General features: G+C 39.0%; 1 protein-coding gene across 5 annotated transcripts in view; it reads right to left on the bottom strand.

Annotated features, from left to right (window-relative positions):
* FGD4 (FYVE, RhoGEF and PH domain containing 4) overlaps positions 1-14,074 on the bottom strand; it is a 106,504-nt gene that overhangs the window by 21,060 nt on the left and 71,370 nt on the right. For all 5 annotated transcript variants that reach the window (XM_054631984.2, XM_077178315.1, XM_077178317.1 and 2 more), the window contains exons 3-6: positions 13,248-13,419; positions 8,972-9,449; positions 3,397-3,486; positions 1,292-1,437 (exon numbers count right to left, since the gene is read on the bottom strand). In XM_054631984.2, coding sequence (XP_054487959.2) covers positions 1,292-1,437; positions 3,397-3,486; positions 8,972-9,449; positions 13,248-13,339 — 806 coding nt within the window. In that variant the 5' untranslated portion in view covers positions 13,340-13,419. The remainder of the gene's footprint in view (positions 1-1,291; positions 1,438-3,396; positions 3,487-8,971; positions 9,450-13,247; positions 13,420-14,074) is intronic.

The raw sequence follows: 14,074 nt of genomic DNA, 5'->3' as shown, positions 1-14,074 counted from the left end.
GAATCTCATTTCAAATTACACAGCACTGCCATAATGTGGTGTGAGCTGTTTTTGAAACATCTAAACTGCACTTCTCATGAACATGCACTCTAGTGTTATCCAGGCATTCCTATTTCCTATCAGATTTTTAAAAGAAATGGGTAGTTTTTACTTACTCAAGTCATTCTGCAAGGAACTTCTCATATTTCACAATGCTTACACTTTATTACTTCCTTGCATTATAGACTACCTAGAGGTACCATGTGTTTGTGCATGTGAAGTATTCTATTTTAAGGAACCATCATTTAAAGGGGAATCATCTTACAGAGGCAGAAGATGTACAGCTGCTGTCTAAAGCACCACTGTATGGTCTAAGATTTTCATATATATCACAAAAAAAGGTCTTTCTCCCCTCATTCTTGGTGTGTTTTTTGACAATAAAGGAGCTATATGATAGTGTAGCTGGAAATTATGTATGGACAAACACTTGAATTCCTCATAATAAATTCTAGATAACATAGAATATAGGAGCCAAACAAGTGCTGAGGGGAAATGACTGGATGAAACTGTATTTACAATTTCTTTTTAAATGAGGTTACCCTTTTTCCCAAAGAAGGTAGGGAAGCAGCAATGGTTTGAGACCTTTTCTTTTTTTTTTTTACTTACATAGAAGAGACCAAAAGTGTATGGCTGTGTTTTAATATGTCCAGAATCACACACACACACACACACCAAGGCAGGATAAAGATACTACATCTGTACATGAGTATCACACGGTATATTTACACCTGTTCTATCCTTGCTGGCTCTAAATAGAGGTCAAGGAAAGCTGAGGTGAAAATGGCCCTGAAATATATCTAGCATGGATTTTAATTTCAAACAGAAAACTAAAGCACAGAAGAAGATGATTCTCTCCCACATTATTACAAAAGGCAGTAAAAACAGAGGTTACTGTACTTCAGCATTATCATAAACCACATACGTGTTATTTACCTCAACTTTGTACTCCGTACAATAAATTCACCAGGTAGCACATAATTTGAGTCTGAACCCCTAATTTAGCAACATCATGAGCAATCTCACTGGCTTCAGTGAGGTTACTCATGATCCATGTCCTTTATTTTGAGCAAATGATGCCAGTCCTCTGCTGAGTCAGATCCTGAGGAAGAGTGGAAGAGCAGATGTTCTCTTACTCACAGTGGCTCCTGGGCCTGGAGAGCTGATTTGAAGATACTTTCCCTACCTCAACCCTGCAAGAAAGTTTCTACAGACACAGTTTTAGAAGTGTATTAACCAGTGAATTGCCTCTTACCATTCTTGCATTCTTTTTTCAAGTTCCGGAAGTAAGAATTTACTGTGGAAGGCATTTATTGATGAAATGTTGGAAAAGATTTTATTAATCACTTCAGGTGGAAATGAACCTCTGTTGGCTTCCTCAAGGAGTCTGGAATAGAATACCTGCAATACAGAAAAAGAGCCACAAACTTATCAGCCTATTATATTTAACCAATGGAAGACCACCTATCCACCTCTCCCGCTCCAGCTGAGGCAAGATTAATATTTCAATAATACAGATGGGTAGTGATTAATTCATTCATTGCCTTTGCCTCTCTGGAAGTGAAAAGCTTCCCCTTACACCCCCCTTTTGTTCTTGTAAGGCAGGAGAGCACTGCAGGCAGGGCTGACACAAGGAGAGCCAAGCTGAAGCAGTGCCATTTGGGAGCAGCTCCAGACATTTCATCCTGTCTGTTTTAACAGCTACATCATCTCAGCTTTCCCAGTCTTCCAGCAGTATTTTCCACTCTTCTGTTCTTTGCAATTAGCATGATGTCTGATCACCATTAGCCTCACCAATTCCCTTGAATGATGTATCCCCTTATCCTTTTGAAATCAAAGTAGTTGGCAGACTATGAGTGGTCCCCACGTATCATTTAAAGTACAGAAGAGACCCAGTTCTGAGTGGACTATAGTATCTTTTAAAAATAAATAGTTTTTTTCTCTTTCAGTGGGCTCAATCTGACTAGGTGCACCTACAAAATGTGCATCTGTTAATATGCACATCACAGAAAAACTGTGCTTTTGGAGAGCTCTTGTCCCTCTGCCACCCTCTCCCATGCTTGAACAGATTGTATATCCCTAGAAAAGGCTTCAGAAGTCTGGGTAAGGACTTGCAAAAGAAGAAAAGAGACTGAAGACAGCAACTTTGATCATCCCCACTGAGACAGCTGTAGTGTCTTAAAAGAAAAAAAAAAACATTTTTCTCCACATACACTCTAAAATATGCCCAGTTTGCTGCATTGCCAACAGGACAGTAAGTTACTTTGAAGACCATAAAGATTACACAACTTTCTAACCAAGTTCAGAAATATAACAGTCCCTTCCTAGTCTTCTGCTTTCCTCTCATTAGCAGTAGTTGAGCAGCTGTGTTTTAAACTAATTTTTCAGAATTTTCTCCAGTTAATATTTGAAAAACAGACATAGCAGTAATGCACTTAAAAAGCCATCAAGGAAAATAATTGTACATTACCCATCAGAAAGATCTATGCAGGAAATAAACATATTTTTTTATTTTTAAAGTTCTCTAAATCACTTTTTTCCCCTGCAATATTTTGGCTTTTAAAAGTTACCCTACATCCATCACAATGTAGGTCTGCTGTGTAAATCCACTTTCTTGAGGACAATTACTTAGATCCCCAAGCAGCCTGAACAATTATTGTATCAGTTGAGACTTTTTACTTTTCATCAACTGTTTGTACAAAAATTCTGCACTGAATCTGAGAAATTTAAACTGTAGAGTCTGAGAAAAATATGCTGTAGTAAGGCAATGCAAAGCTAGAGGCACCCAAGTAAAGTGTCATGTGTCATGTGGAAAGCAAACAAGACTTCGGAAGGAAAATTCTCAAGCACAGACTTTTACGTCTAAGAAATATCAGCTAGATTGTACAAAGCATGAGAGTCCAAGCCTTTCCTTGCAGGAAGAGTAACTTCTGCTTCTAAATTTGTCACGTCATTAGGTTCTTTGGGACTAAAGAAAAATTCTGACTGGGTGGTTCAAATTAGGAGGATTTAGTAATTTTCTAATGAGTGGGTGATTGCAACATTCACTCCAATTCACTGGAAGCCAAAACATGCTTATCCATCCTCCTTGTTGGTTACCAGCATGATTGCTTAAAGTGACATCCCCACACACAGAACATATTGCATTAATTGCCACAAAATTCTAATACTTATTAAAACTATAGCACTCTTAAATTAGAAGCAAAGGCAAAACCGTGAGGGAACAGAAAATGACTGGCAGGAAAATCAGCAAATTGTGAAAAACATGCCACACCTCATGTAATTTATACCCACACTTATACATAGCCATTTGAGTGAATTCAAGGCAACACAATAAAAGCAAAGTTGAGAAAAATATACCCCATCTAGGAGGTCCAGTCGGCTCACGTAGGCCTTTTCTGTTTGCAGAAGTTCATTGGCAATTTTGTGACGTTTCTGCTCATCTGTCTCCTGGAAGAAAAGAAGAGCAACTCTAAGGATACTGAAGAAAATATAATTTAATAATAATAATAAAAAATTTGAAAATACATATGACTACCCTATAGTCCAAAAACTGAACTACAAGTTAAACATTTAGTAATAAACACCAGCTTTGAAAAATACATAATTTCTCACAGTTTAATCAACACGTACAAAAGCCAGAGAATGTTAAAAATCAAATTGTGAAGCAAAATTCAAAGCCTAGAAGATGTAGTATTTTCCAGTTTGTATAGGGATCTTTGCCAAAGCACCAACTCCCTACTCAACAGATCAGCTCACATCCTGGTAACTGAGTACCACTGACCTTTCAGAGCTGGAGGAGCTGATTTACAGAGTAAGAGGGAACAGATGGGAGCACTCAGTGCCCACCCCCGCCCCATTCCAGAACTTATTTGAACTGTACGTTCTTTGCACAGCAAAATTATTGAAAAATGTGGTACAAGATGTTTTATGTTCACCAATACATTCATTGCTGAATAATTATTGACTGCAATTAGAGGACTCCTTCATTAAGTCTTTATGGAAGTATTTTTTGCATTTTAAGGGAAGTTTTCATTATAAAATATTTTATTCTGCAAAATATATTTCTGATTCTTCTGCTGAACAGAAACTTAAAACATTCACTCAATTTTCAATATTAAACTAAATATGTTAGAATATGTAATTGTAAGTTGCTGGGCAGAATTACTCCACAGCAAACAATGAAAGGACAGCCTTCTACAATGTCAAAACATTAGGGAAATGCCTCAGGCTTGCAAGTGTCAGGCTCAACAAACTGACACTTCCATTACAAGGTTCTTTCTCCAGATCTAGTGATAGTCTGTTCACATCTAACGACATCAGAGTCTTCCTGAAATAAATGGCAGTATTATCACAGTACTTATGGGAAACTGGTAATTGCTAGACAAACCATAAAAATTCTTCATAAACAAAAAATAAAGAGCAGAGCTTGAGTGGTTTCTGATTTCAAGCCGCACACTGCTTCCCACAAGGCTATGAGAAACATTTGCAAGTACCTTTACAAAAATTGTGTGAAGAATACTGAATATTAAAGTACAGTCTTATATTTAAAGCAGTTCAGCGCATTTTTTCCCCATTTTGGTATTCAATAGGTATTCCAAATTTCAACGTATTTCAGTTCTAATCTGCAGTGTTCACAGTTGCACTGCTACACGGCAAACCTCCTCCCTAAAAACAGGCTTTCAATAGTGACTTCAAAGCTGTTCATTAAATCTGTTTAAATCAGCATAGCAACCACAGTAACCTGCAGAACAGTGTTTTAAGTGCTGTCAAGAGACATGGCAGGGAGCTGGAGGATTAGCTAATACAGCTACAGCTTGCTGCTTAGTGCAGCCATTTACAAAAGATCTCTCACGTGGACTTGAGGCACAAAACCATGGAGGTTACTGGTTCCTCAGTAATTTTATTTTATTTTTTCTCACCCCAGAACCCCACTTTCTCCCTGAAGCAGTGCTATAGAAGCAATCCATAGTTTTTAGAAGGTTACTTGAACTAATTAAGAGAGGGAAAATCATGCATAACAAACGCAAAAAAAAAAATCACATAAAACGAGCTGAGCCCAGATTTCCAATCCTCTCAGTATCAACCTTAGACATCATCTTAATTCTTGAACCTGCACCTCCTTTCTACATCAATTGCACAACCTGACAGAGGGATCTTCTGTGTGGGGGAAAGATGCACATCACAGATGAGTTATATTTTAATCACTGTGGCGTGTTCCTATTCCAGCTTAAGAACACACACCTACAGGGTCAGATCAGTGCAAAATAGCAGAAAACTCTACTACTGCTTTTCTTTCATCGTGTCCTCAGTGGGGAAGCAGGGGGTGCTGTTGGGGGAAACTTCAAGGAACGATTATTTCAAGGAACATTTTAAACTTCTGTGACAATCCATAACACGTGGCAACTCAACATATAAAACCAAGCAGAAATGGCTAGTGTGCTATATAGAGAACATTTACATTACACAGGTACATTATTTCATCCCTGGAGCAAAATATCAGCAGTGTGAGAGACCAAGAGTTGCATCAGCAGGGACTGCAAACCTGAATCTCTATCCAATGCTTACAGTAAATTTGTCAGCTGTAATTTATTACAAAGCTGCACATCCTTAGAATAATTATATTACTATGCAAGAAAAAAATTAAAGTAAGTGATTTTGAACTCTGAAAGTAAGAAGAGGTGTGAAAAATGCTGGTGAAAGTATTAACTTTCTTATTATCCAAACCAAACAGGAGCCATCTCCTGTCAAGAAAACTGTACCTGCCAACATGACAGTGATGTATATGATTCACTCTTACTCAGGCATAGCCCTTGCCCCGAGGGATTTGAAGGAATATATTAAACAACACAGACAGGGTGAGAGAAGTAGAGTATGAAGAAATAAAATTTAAATTAGGCTGTACTTGCTTCTTGCACAGCAACCAAGAAAGCAGGAAAATTTTGGTATCCCTAAAGTAGTGACTGTTCACAAGAAGATTTATGCATTCATATTGGTTGCTGAAGAGACACACCTTTGCTCCCTGTACTATTCCCAAAGAAGACCAAAAACTGTAGAATCAACAAGCTGGTAGAACCTCTCAAGTCTTTCAACAGCAAAACATTTCTTGGCAGAGAATTAACTTTGCAAAACCAAAAATTTTACCCTGGTTAAACTTGTGAAAGTTTACATTTAGAAATCCAGTATCTACACCAGGTTTCTGCATCTGAAACATCAGAGCCCCCAGCACTATCATTAAAAGAAGACATCCTATAAGGACTTGATTAAAAGATGTTCAGTGGATTCTCCCCATCTGTGGCATGCAGGCAGTCTATATCCCTATTTCCTACCAGTCCCACAGCAAACACTGACACATTTGTCCTCTTGTCCTCAGTTAGCTGCAGCAGCAGATTCCCCACAAGATGTTATTCAGGAAGTTAATTGATTGAGATGTTCTTGTACTATTCAGCCTCCGCAGTTTACACAAACCAATTCTTATGACAGGAGGTGTTTCTGCTGCAAGGCAGGAAAGTTTTAACTTTTAATTGTCTTTTTGCTTGTTATGATTGTGTTTCATTACCTGCAAACTAATTCAGTAAATAAGAGAAATAAAGGATACTCTACTCTGGCTGTTTGGGGAAATTGTTTCAGATCACTGCCAAATATAATAAGTTTTGCTCAACTTTTTCCAGAACGTGCAATAATCTGTCTTTAGTAAGATCTACAGTGACTGGGGGGAGAGGGAGAGGAATAATTGTAAGAGCAACACTGTTTCAAAACAAGCCTTCTTTTCCAAGTCCAAAAAGTAATTTCTGCATTGGTTTTGCACCAGTTGCCAATTTAATTCACCCCTTCCAGCTGTGGATTTAGGATTACTTCTACAGCACATGTACACATTTACAAAGAGGGAGAGCACCACTTTCTGCTCTTTCCTGAACTAAGAAACATGACATGCAAGAGACAAGATACTTTGCATCAGCATCAAAATACATATATCAGACTCAAAGTTTGATTATGACTCACATGCATCTGCTCCTTTTGCTTTTATTCAACTGTACTTACATTTTTAATCAAAAGGGCAGGAGAGTGCTGTTATCCTGTGTGGAACAACTTCAACTGGACTGCATCCCAGTTTTAATATTCTATAATGACTAAGTAGGCATTTAGCAAAATCACAGATTGTCTAATGCTCTTACTTCTTACCAGTGTGTGCTTGAACACAGAAACAGCTTAAAGCTCCACCGGAACTCTCCTGGTGCTCATCATCCTTCTCCTAATTCAGACAGCATGGCAGCAGCTACTTAGACCACCACAGGACTGATTTCCATCTCCAGGTTGCATTAATCTAAACTAAATCAGTGTTTGATTCTGTAAAGGGTGGCAGACATACTTCTTAACTCCACCAGACTAAAGGGGAAGTCCTTGTTGCACAAGGTATCTCAGGAAGGGTTGCTGTGACCCAGCTCAGTTTTACAGATTCAGTTCTGCATCAGTGCAAGCTTAAAAGTCATCCTGCATGGCTAGGTCTTGGTTTTGTACCCTTCAAACACCAGTGAACAATATACATCTAGTTACACTGACATTACACCTCACAAGCTGACTCAGTGTCAATGTAAGACACATCACATGTGCTGGTCCCAGCAGCTCAAAGACAGGTTTTAATGAGGTTGCTGCCATTAGCATTTGCCCAGTTCCTTCCTGAACTTAAAAACAGAATTGCTTCCCTTTTCAGCTTTTTTTCTTGAAAATGCTCCCAGCACCTTACTGCGTGACTTGGATTCAAGCTTTACATCGTTGCCCACTGAGAATTCAGCACTTCATAGGCACAGAGAGGGGAAACAGGCATTACCCAACAGGAGACAGAAACATTATCACAGGTGTGGCAGGCCAAAAGTGCCTTGGACTGTACCCAGGCTTATGCTTAGGTGGGGATCATAACATCCACTCATTACTGGAAAAAAAACATTACAGAAAAAAAAAAACAACCCCTAAAAAAAAGAAGAAAACCACACAGCCCATCATTTTCTTATCATTACCTAGGATATTTCATCCACCTTTCCCACTCACAGAATTACAAAATTTACCTCCAGGCATGTATGTATGTGACCCCCAGCTAACCAAACTCAAGGGCTGCAGTGAGCTGCTGCAGGTGCACACCTGACCAGCAGTGAGGAGCTTTTCCAGCATCAGCTGGTTGGCTCTGGGGTGAAAAGGAAGGCTGGGCAGGCTGGGCAAGCTCCCCCTGCCAAACAGGGGATGGCTGGACCAGAACTGTTAATCACATTTACTGCTCTGGTAAAAGGAGGCAAACTCACAAGTCAACTTTCACAAGTGAAAAGTATGCACCATTTTCCAGCAATTAATTTCCCAAGACAGGTTTCCTTCCACCCACTTACTTCACTTAAGCATTTAAATTCTTCCTCACAAGGGAGCTCAAATTCATCATGATATAAGTTCTCCTTGGTAAAAAGTCATGTATTTAGTATACCCTGAACATTGCATCTATCTGATCACTAGCAGACTGCCACTGCCTTTCCAGCTTTGACTTGACAACTACATCCAAGTTAGGGATTCACACAACTCTTCTGCCTGAAGCTCTGTCATGACAGTTTACTGCACATGGCATTTTATTTCATATACACCACTAACATGTGTCCCTTGTAGGCTAGCACAGCTGAAGCATGGTGCTAAACAGGCACACATGTTTGAGTTTCACTTTTTTTTAAACCTCAGATAACTAATGGGGAAAGAGCCAAGGGGATGAGGAGAAAAGCAAAGGAGAGGAGAGTGTGGGAAAAGGCAAGCAAGATTTTTTTCTCATCTTTTTTCAGAGGGAAAATAACCAAAATATTTTCAATTTCTGACCTGCTCCTGGAAGCCTATTTTTGTACATAAAAACCTAGAGAAAATACAAAAAGTAGCGCTATATCAGGAATGAAAGCATTTCTCTCCTTACCTTTATTTCTACAGGTTGATCTTGTTTACTGCTTTCCTCAGCCGGCTCTTCCTTGACATCAGCATCAATTCCTAGAGTTTCATTTTCGGGTGGGAGCAGCGTGTCACTGCTGGGAGTCCTGTGGCAGCTGTTGAGCATCTGCTCCTCACAGGCAGCCACACTTGGCAGGGACTCTGTGTGGGTGCTTTCTCCTTCCCCGTTTGTCAAGCTGCTGTCCGTGGCACCGGCCGGGAGCGGGGTGGATGCGGCCGAGCCGCGCTCCGGCGATCGCCGCTCCTCTTCCTCCTGCGCCGCCACGCCGTTGGCCGTGGGCAGCTGTGCAACCTGAGTTCTGTCAGTGTTACTGGTTCCCTGTGTCTGTAGTGAGTGCTGGGAGGGGAGTTTTGGCTGAGGTGATGGTGTGGACCCATATCTTCCTTGAGATTTAGTGATGTGGAGAACGGAGGGATCTTTCTTGAAATCGCTAGGGTTCAGTGAGCTAAAAACACCAAGCAAACAAAGCATTGATGAGAGGAGAGTTAAATATGGACTTATTGAAAATCCTGGTATGGGAAATAGGAGAAGTGCACCATATAACCAATTTCTCCCAAAAAATCTTTTTTTCCTGTGTTAATATTAGGAAGTTCTGAGACCTGAAATGCAACAAAACACTTACAAACAAGCTTCTCTTGCCAAAAACCCAGACCTCTGCCCATTATGAGCTATTGCATCCCTGTGTGTCCTGAATCCCATGTGTGTGGGAGATTTATATTGGATATTTGGAAAAAACTCTCCACTGAAAAGGTTATCAGGCATTGGAACATGTTGTGGTGTTTGTAGGGGTCCCAGGATGAGGGAAGAGATGAGAATGTTGACTCCATGTTTCAAAAGGCTGATTTATTATTTTATTATATATATTATATTAAAACTATACTAAAAGAATAGAAGAAAGGATTTCATCAGAAGGCTAGCTAAGAATAGAAAAGGAATGATAACAAAATCCTGTGACTGACCGAGACAGTCCAGACAGCTGGACTGTGATTGGCCATTAATTAGAAACAACCACATGAGACCAATCACAGATCCACCTGTTGCATTCCACAGCAGCAGATAACCATTGTTTACATTTTGTTCCTGAGGCCTCTCAGGAGAAAAAATCCTAAGGAAAGGATTATTCAGAAAATATCATGGCAACAGGAACAGGGGGTCCAGCAAAGACTTCAAGCCACCATCCCTGGAGGTATTTAAAAGATGTGAAGATGTGGCACTTGAAGACGGGGTTTAGTGGTTTGGCAGTGCTGGGTTAACAGTTGGATTCAGTCATCTTTTGCAATCTAAATTTTTCTATTCTTAGCTCCAAGAAACAGAGCAGGAAACCAAGAAACTGGTAGATGAAGCAACTTGCCCAAAGTGTCCCAGAAGGTTTTTGGCAGAAATGGAGCAAGGCTTGTGGTTTCCCAAGTCTTAGTCCACTGCTTAAACTAACAAATAGCCCATTCCCTAACAGCTCTTTAATTATTACAAATTAATCAAACAAAATCAATCAAGAACATTTAGCATCCCTTTCCTTAGTTCAGAATATTTATTATATGAGGACCTTTACATTTTTTTCTCATTTCTCTTCCAGTTTCCTAAGTTAGCAATGTCCTTTTTTTCATGCTGCATCTTTTCTGAAGATCTTTTTTCTGCAAAATTTGTCTCTGCTTTAAACATATAATCTCTTGTTCCTGACTGTCCTCTAACTATTCCTGGTGTGGACTTCCATCTTCTGGAAGGATGAAAACTGCTTACAAACTTTACTTTTACTCCTTATTTATAGGATACTTTACACAAATTTTGCAAACATATTCTGCACTTTTGTGCACACAGATCAAAAATAACTTACACTAGCTTTATCTTCTTCCATCATAAAACAAAAAAAAGTTTAAATCACTTTTTCTTTAGTTATGTAAAGACTATTTTTTTTATTAAATAAAATTAACTCCAGGATAAATCTAATATATGTTTTTCAGTTGCCTGCACAAAGAGGTTTAATTAACCTTCTGACATGCCTACAAGCTTGTGGGCTGTACAGACTAATGAAAATAAGTTATTATAGTTGACAATCACAGTTTGCAGTTCATGAACACAGCCATTTCAAGATCCTTAATTAAACTGAAGTTCAGCTTCACAGAAGACATATTTTGTGGGTTTGAGCTCATTCAAAAAACCAAGAATTACCTCCACTGCCAAAGCAGGATAATCCAGAACCCAGCATGCTAATCATAAAAGTTTCTCACAAGCAGAGATCATAGACTTGAGTAGAATTTAGTCACTGGACAGGTATTACTGGTGTACCTAATAAATTATGCTGCCCAAAAACAACTCAGCTTCCCATAGTTCGCAAAATGTCCCTACTTGTGAAGGTCTATCAACAAGAAAGTTTTATTTCTTTCTTTCTAGTTTCCTTTGATTGCATAATATGGAAGAAGTTCCTGCACAGCACAGCAGGCAGGTCTAGGAGGAAGAAATGTAAGGCTCAGTGCTGCAGGGCACAACAAACCTGAAGAGTTTTCTTTCAGAAAAGATAATTTTATTTTTTTTAAGGATACTGCACTGTTTAAAAGCTGGGTGATGCTTTGGAGGAAGACTGGAAAAAAGAGTGATAGCAGGATTAGAGACTGGTGCTAAAAGACTTCACAGCACCTCCAGTGCTGCAGTAATCTTGTTTTCCCATCTCTGAGAACCTGTCATCACCAAGTGCAAGTCTCTGCCTAATGACAGAAGTTTCTTGCAGATGAAGCTCTGAAATTATTTCTATTCCAATGGACAAACATACTTTTGCAATGCTCAGCTGCTTCCATATAAAGGATTAAAATTTCACCCATCTTGAGGGGAAATTCTTTCAATGAAAGCCTTTTTAACTCTGGCTCCACAGCAGGTCATGCATTCATGTACTCTGTTGTGCATCATTCATTCACTCCCACAGGGGGCATCCCTTCTGAGATCCAAAGGATTTCATGTCCCAAGGGAACATGAAAAAACCACATCCAAAACTGGCAATGCACAACTGTCACTGGACAGTTTCTTGAGCTGTTCCTCTGTCATGGGCTTTCTGGAAAGTCACTCTCTTCATACAGAGCAGATGTATTTGAAACTTCTGTTTCAGAGCTTATAATGCCTTTACTTAGAGATGCATCATGTGCATCTAATTAAAGTCACCCAAGAAACATCATTTTGTGAAAGCAATGTTGCCTGTGGTTCTTTTTTCCCAAAGTTCCAAATGTTTCCCATAAACCACAGAACCCATAAACTCAAGAACAATGATTTTTTTGCACCAAAATCACCAAGTACTACAAAGCAAGCCATACATTTAGGGAATGTATGCCATACCACTACAAACAATTTGTAGAGTTCACCCTCTTCACATGAACAATTGAAGAAGTTAAGACAGTATGAAATTAAAACCAGTATTTCAGGTTTTTCTATTTGCTCATAAAAGTATTTTTTTTCTCCTTCAAGAAAAAAAGTATTTAATATTAGCTTCAATATTAAACTTATTTCAAATTGCTGACATTTTTCAGGTTGTTTTTAAAATACTGCAGGTTTCTTTTTTTTTTTCTTTAAAGGAAAATTAGGAATAACGAAAAAGCCTTATGAAAAAACACACCTTGTTAAGCCAAATATACAACTGGCTCTCACTATTTCAAAACACATGCAGTTTTGCCATCAAGTCCTTTAGCAGGGATAGGAGTGAGCTCTACCACAGTACCAATGTTCTTCCTCACAGTGATGCCTCAGGTTTCAGATGTTATATTTTTCAGATTCTGTACTGTTTTGGTGTGTAGTTCTGAGCTTCATATTAGGGTATGGTGAGCTCTCTTGCTCTCTTCACAGAGTAGATAGACAAAACAATTCCCTCTCTAGCCTGGGACCAAGGACAAATGATTCAAATTTCAGGCCCAAGAGCAGAAACAATGTGGACTGAAGAGAGGAAAACAAGAAGAAGGGGCTTCATTAGCTGAAGCTCTAATTGGACAATTAACTCCAATATGCAAATGGACCAGAACTTATAAAAGTGTGAGACCCTGTGCATTTTTGGGGACCATTTTGGGTTCATCTTGGGTGCAGCCCTCGCCGGGCTCTTGTGCTGCCCAAGGTGTATCCATTGAGGCCTTCTAATAAATCCCTACTTTATTCTTTAACCCCATCTAGCCTCTGTTCTAGGTCAGCCTTCACAAGGCATCAACAGCTTCAAGTTCCAATAATCCCCCCTCAACAAACAGAATTACAAACCAAATCAAATTCTATCACATACCTGCCTCCCTCAAAACGGTTGATGAGATCTGACACTTTACTGGACTTTTCCTTTGTGACACTAGAAACAGCAGCAGGTGTATCTTCCTCCATTCTTGGTTTCTGATTTGTTAAAGCTTTATGCCTAGGGGTTTGGTATGTTGCCTTCTGCAGATGAATTGGCTTTGGAGGCACTGCAAAGAAGAACAACAAAAATCAATCACTTTTATTTCTTTGAGTTTCTAGAATACAGAATCATAGAATGGTTTATGTTGGAAGGGACCTTAAAGATCATCTAGTTCCAAACCCCCTGCCATGGTCAGGGATACTTTCTGCAAGACCAGGTTACTCTCACAAATGAGATTTTGTCATAAAGAACTCATTGCAGCAATGAAAGAGAGATACTCTTGGCTTTATTCAACCTCAAAGCAGCTTTACAAATACAAGGACTTCATATAATTCTTCATGCACTGTTTGGTATTAGGGATCTTGTAACATTTCTTGACTAAAAGCTGAACCATATGCTACTTTAACAAGCTAGAAAATTGGGGAGTTTTCTTGTTTTATTTCTGCATGTTTGTTTTCATAGTGTACTGTAGGAAATACAAGAAGTTTATGATTGCAGATTTTGTAATAAAAAAGAATTAAGCACAAAGGAAAGAGAAAGGAAATTGCTGCCCCAAAACTCTGGTGCTCTCATTCTTTACCTTATCCCTAGTGACCTCAATAATAATTATCAGTAGAAAAGGTATTTGCCTTCAGCTTTAAAATTCCCTTATTCACTGAACCTTTGTCTAATTATACTGCTGAAAACCTTCCCCCCTGAAAACATTCTTTTTATTCTTGGTT

Source organism: Agelaius phoeniceus, chromosome 5 (assembly GCF_051311805.1).
Source record: "Agelaius phoeniceus isolate bAgePho1 chromosome 5, bAgePho1.hap1, whole genome shotgun sequence".
Lineage (NCBI taxonomy): Eukaryota > Metazoa > Chordata > Aves > Passeriformes > Icteridae > Agelaius > Agelaius phoeniceus.
Note: the sequence above shows the minus strand (reverse complement) of the source record. Positions and strands in the feature narration are given on the sequence as shown.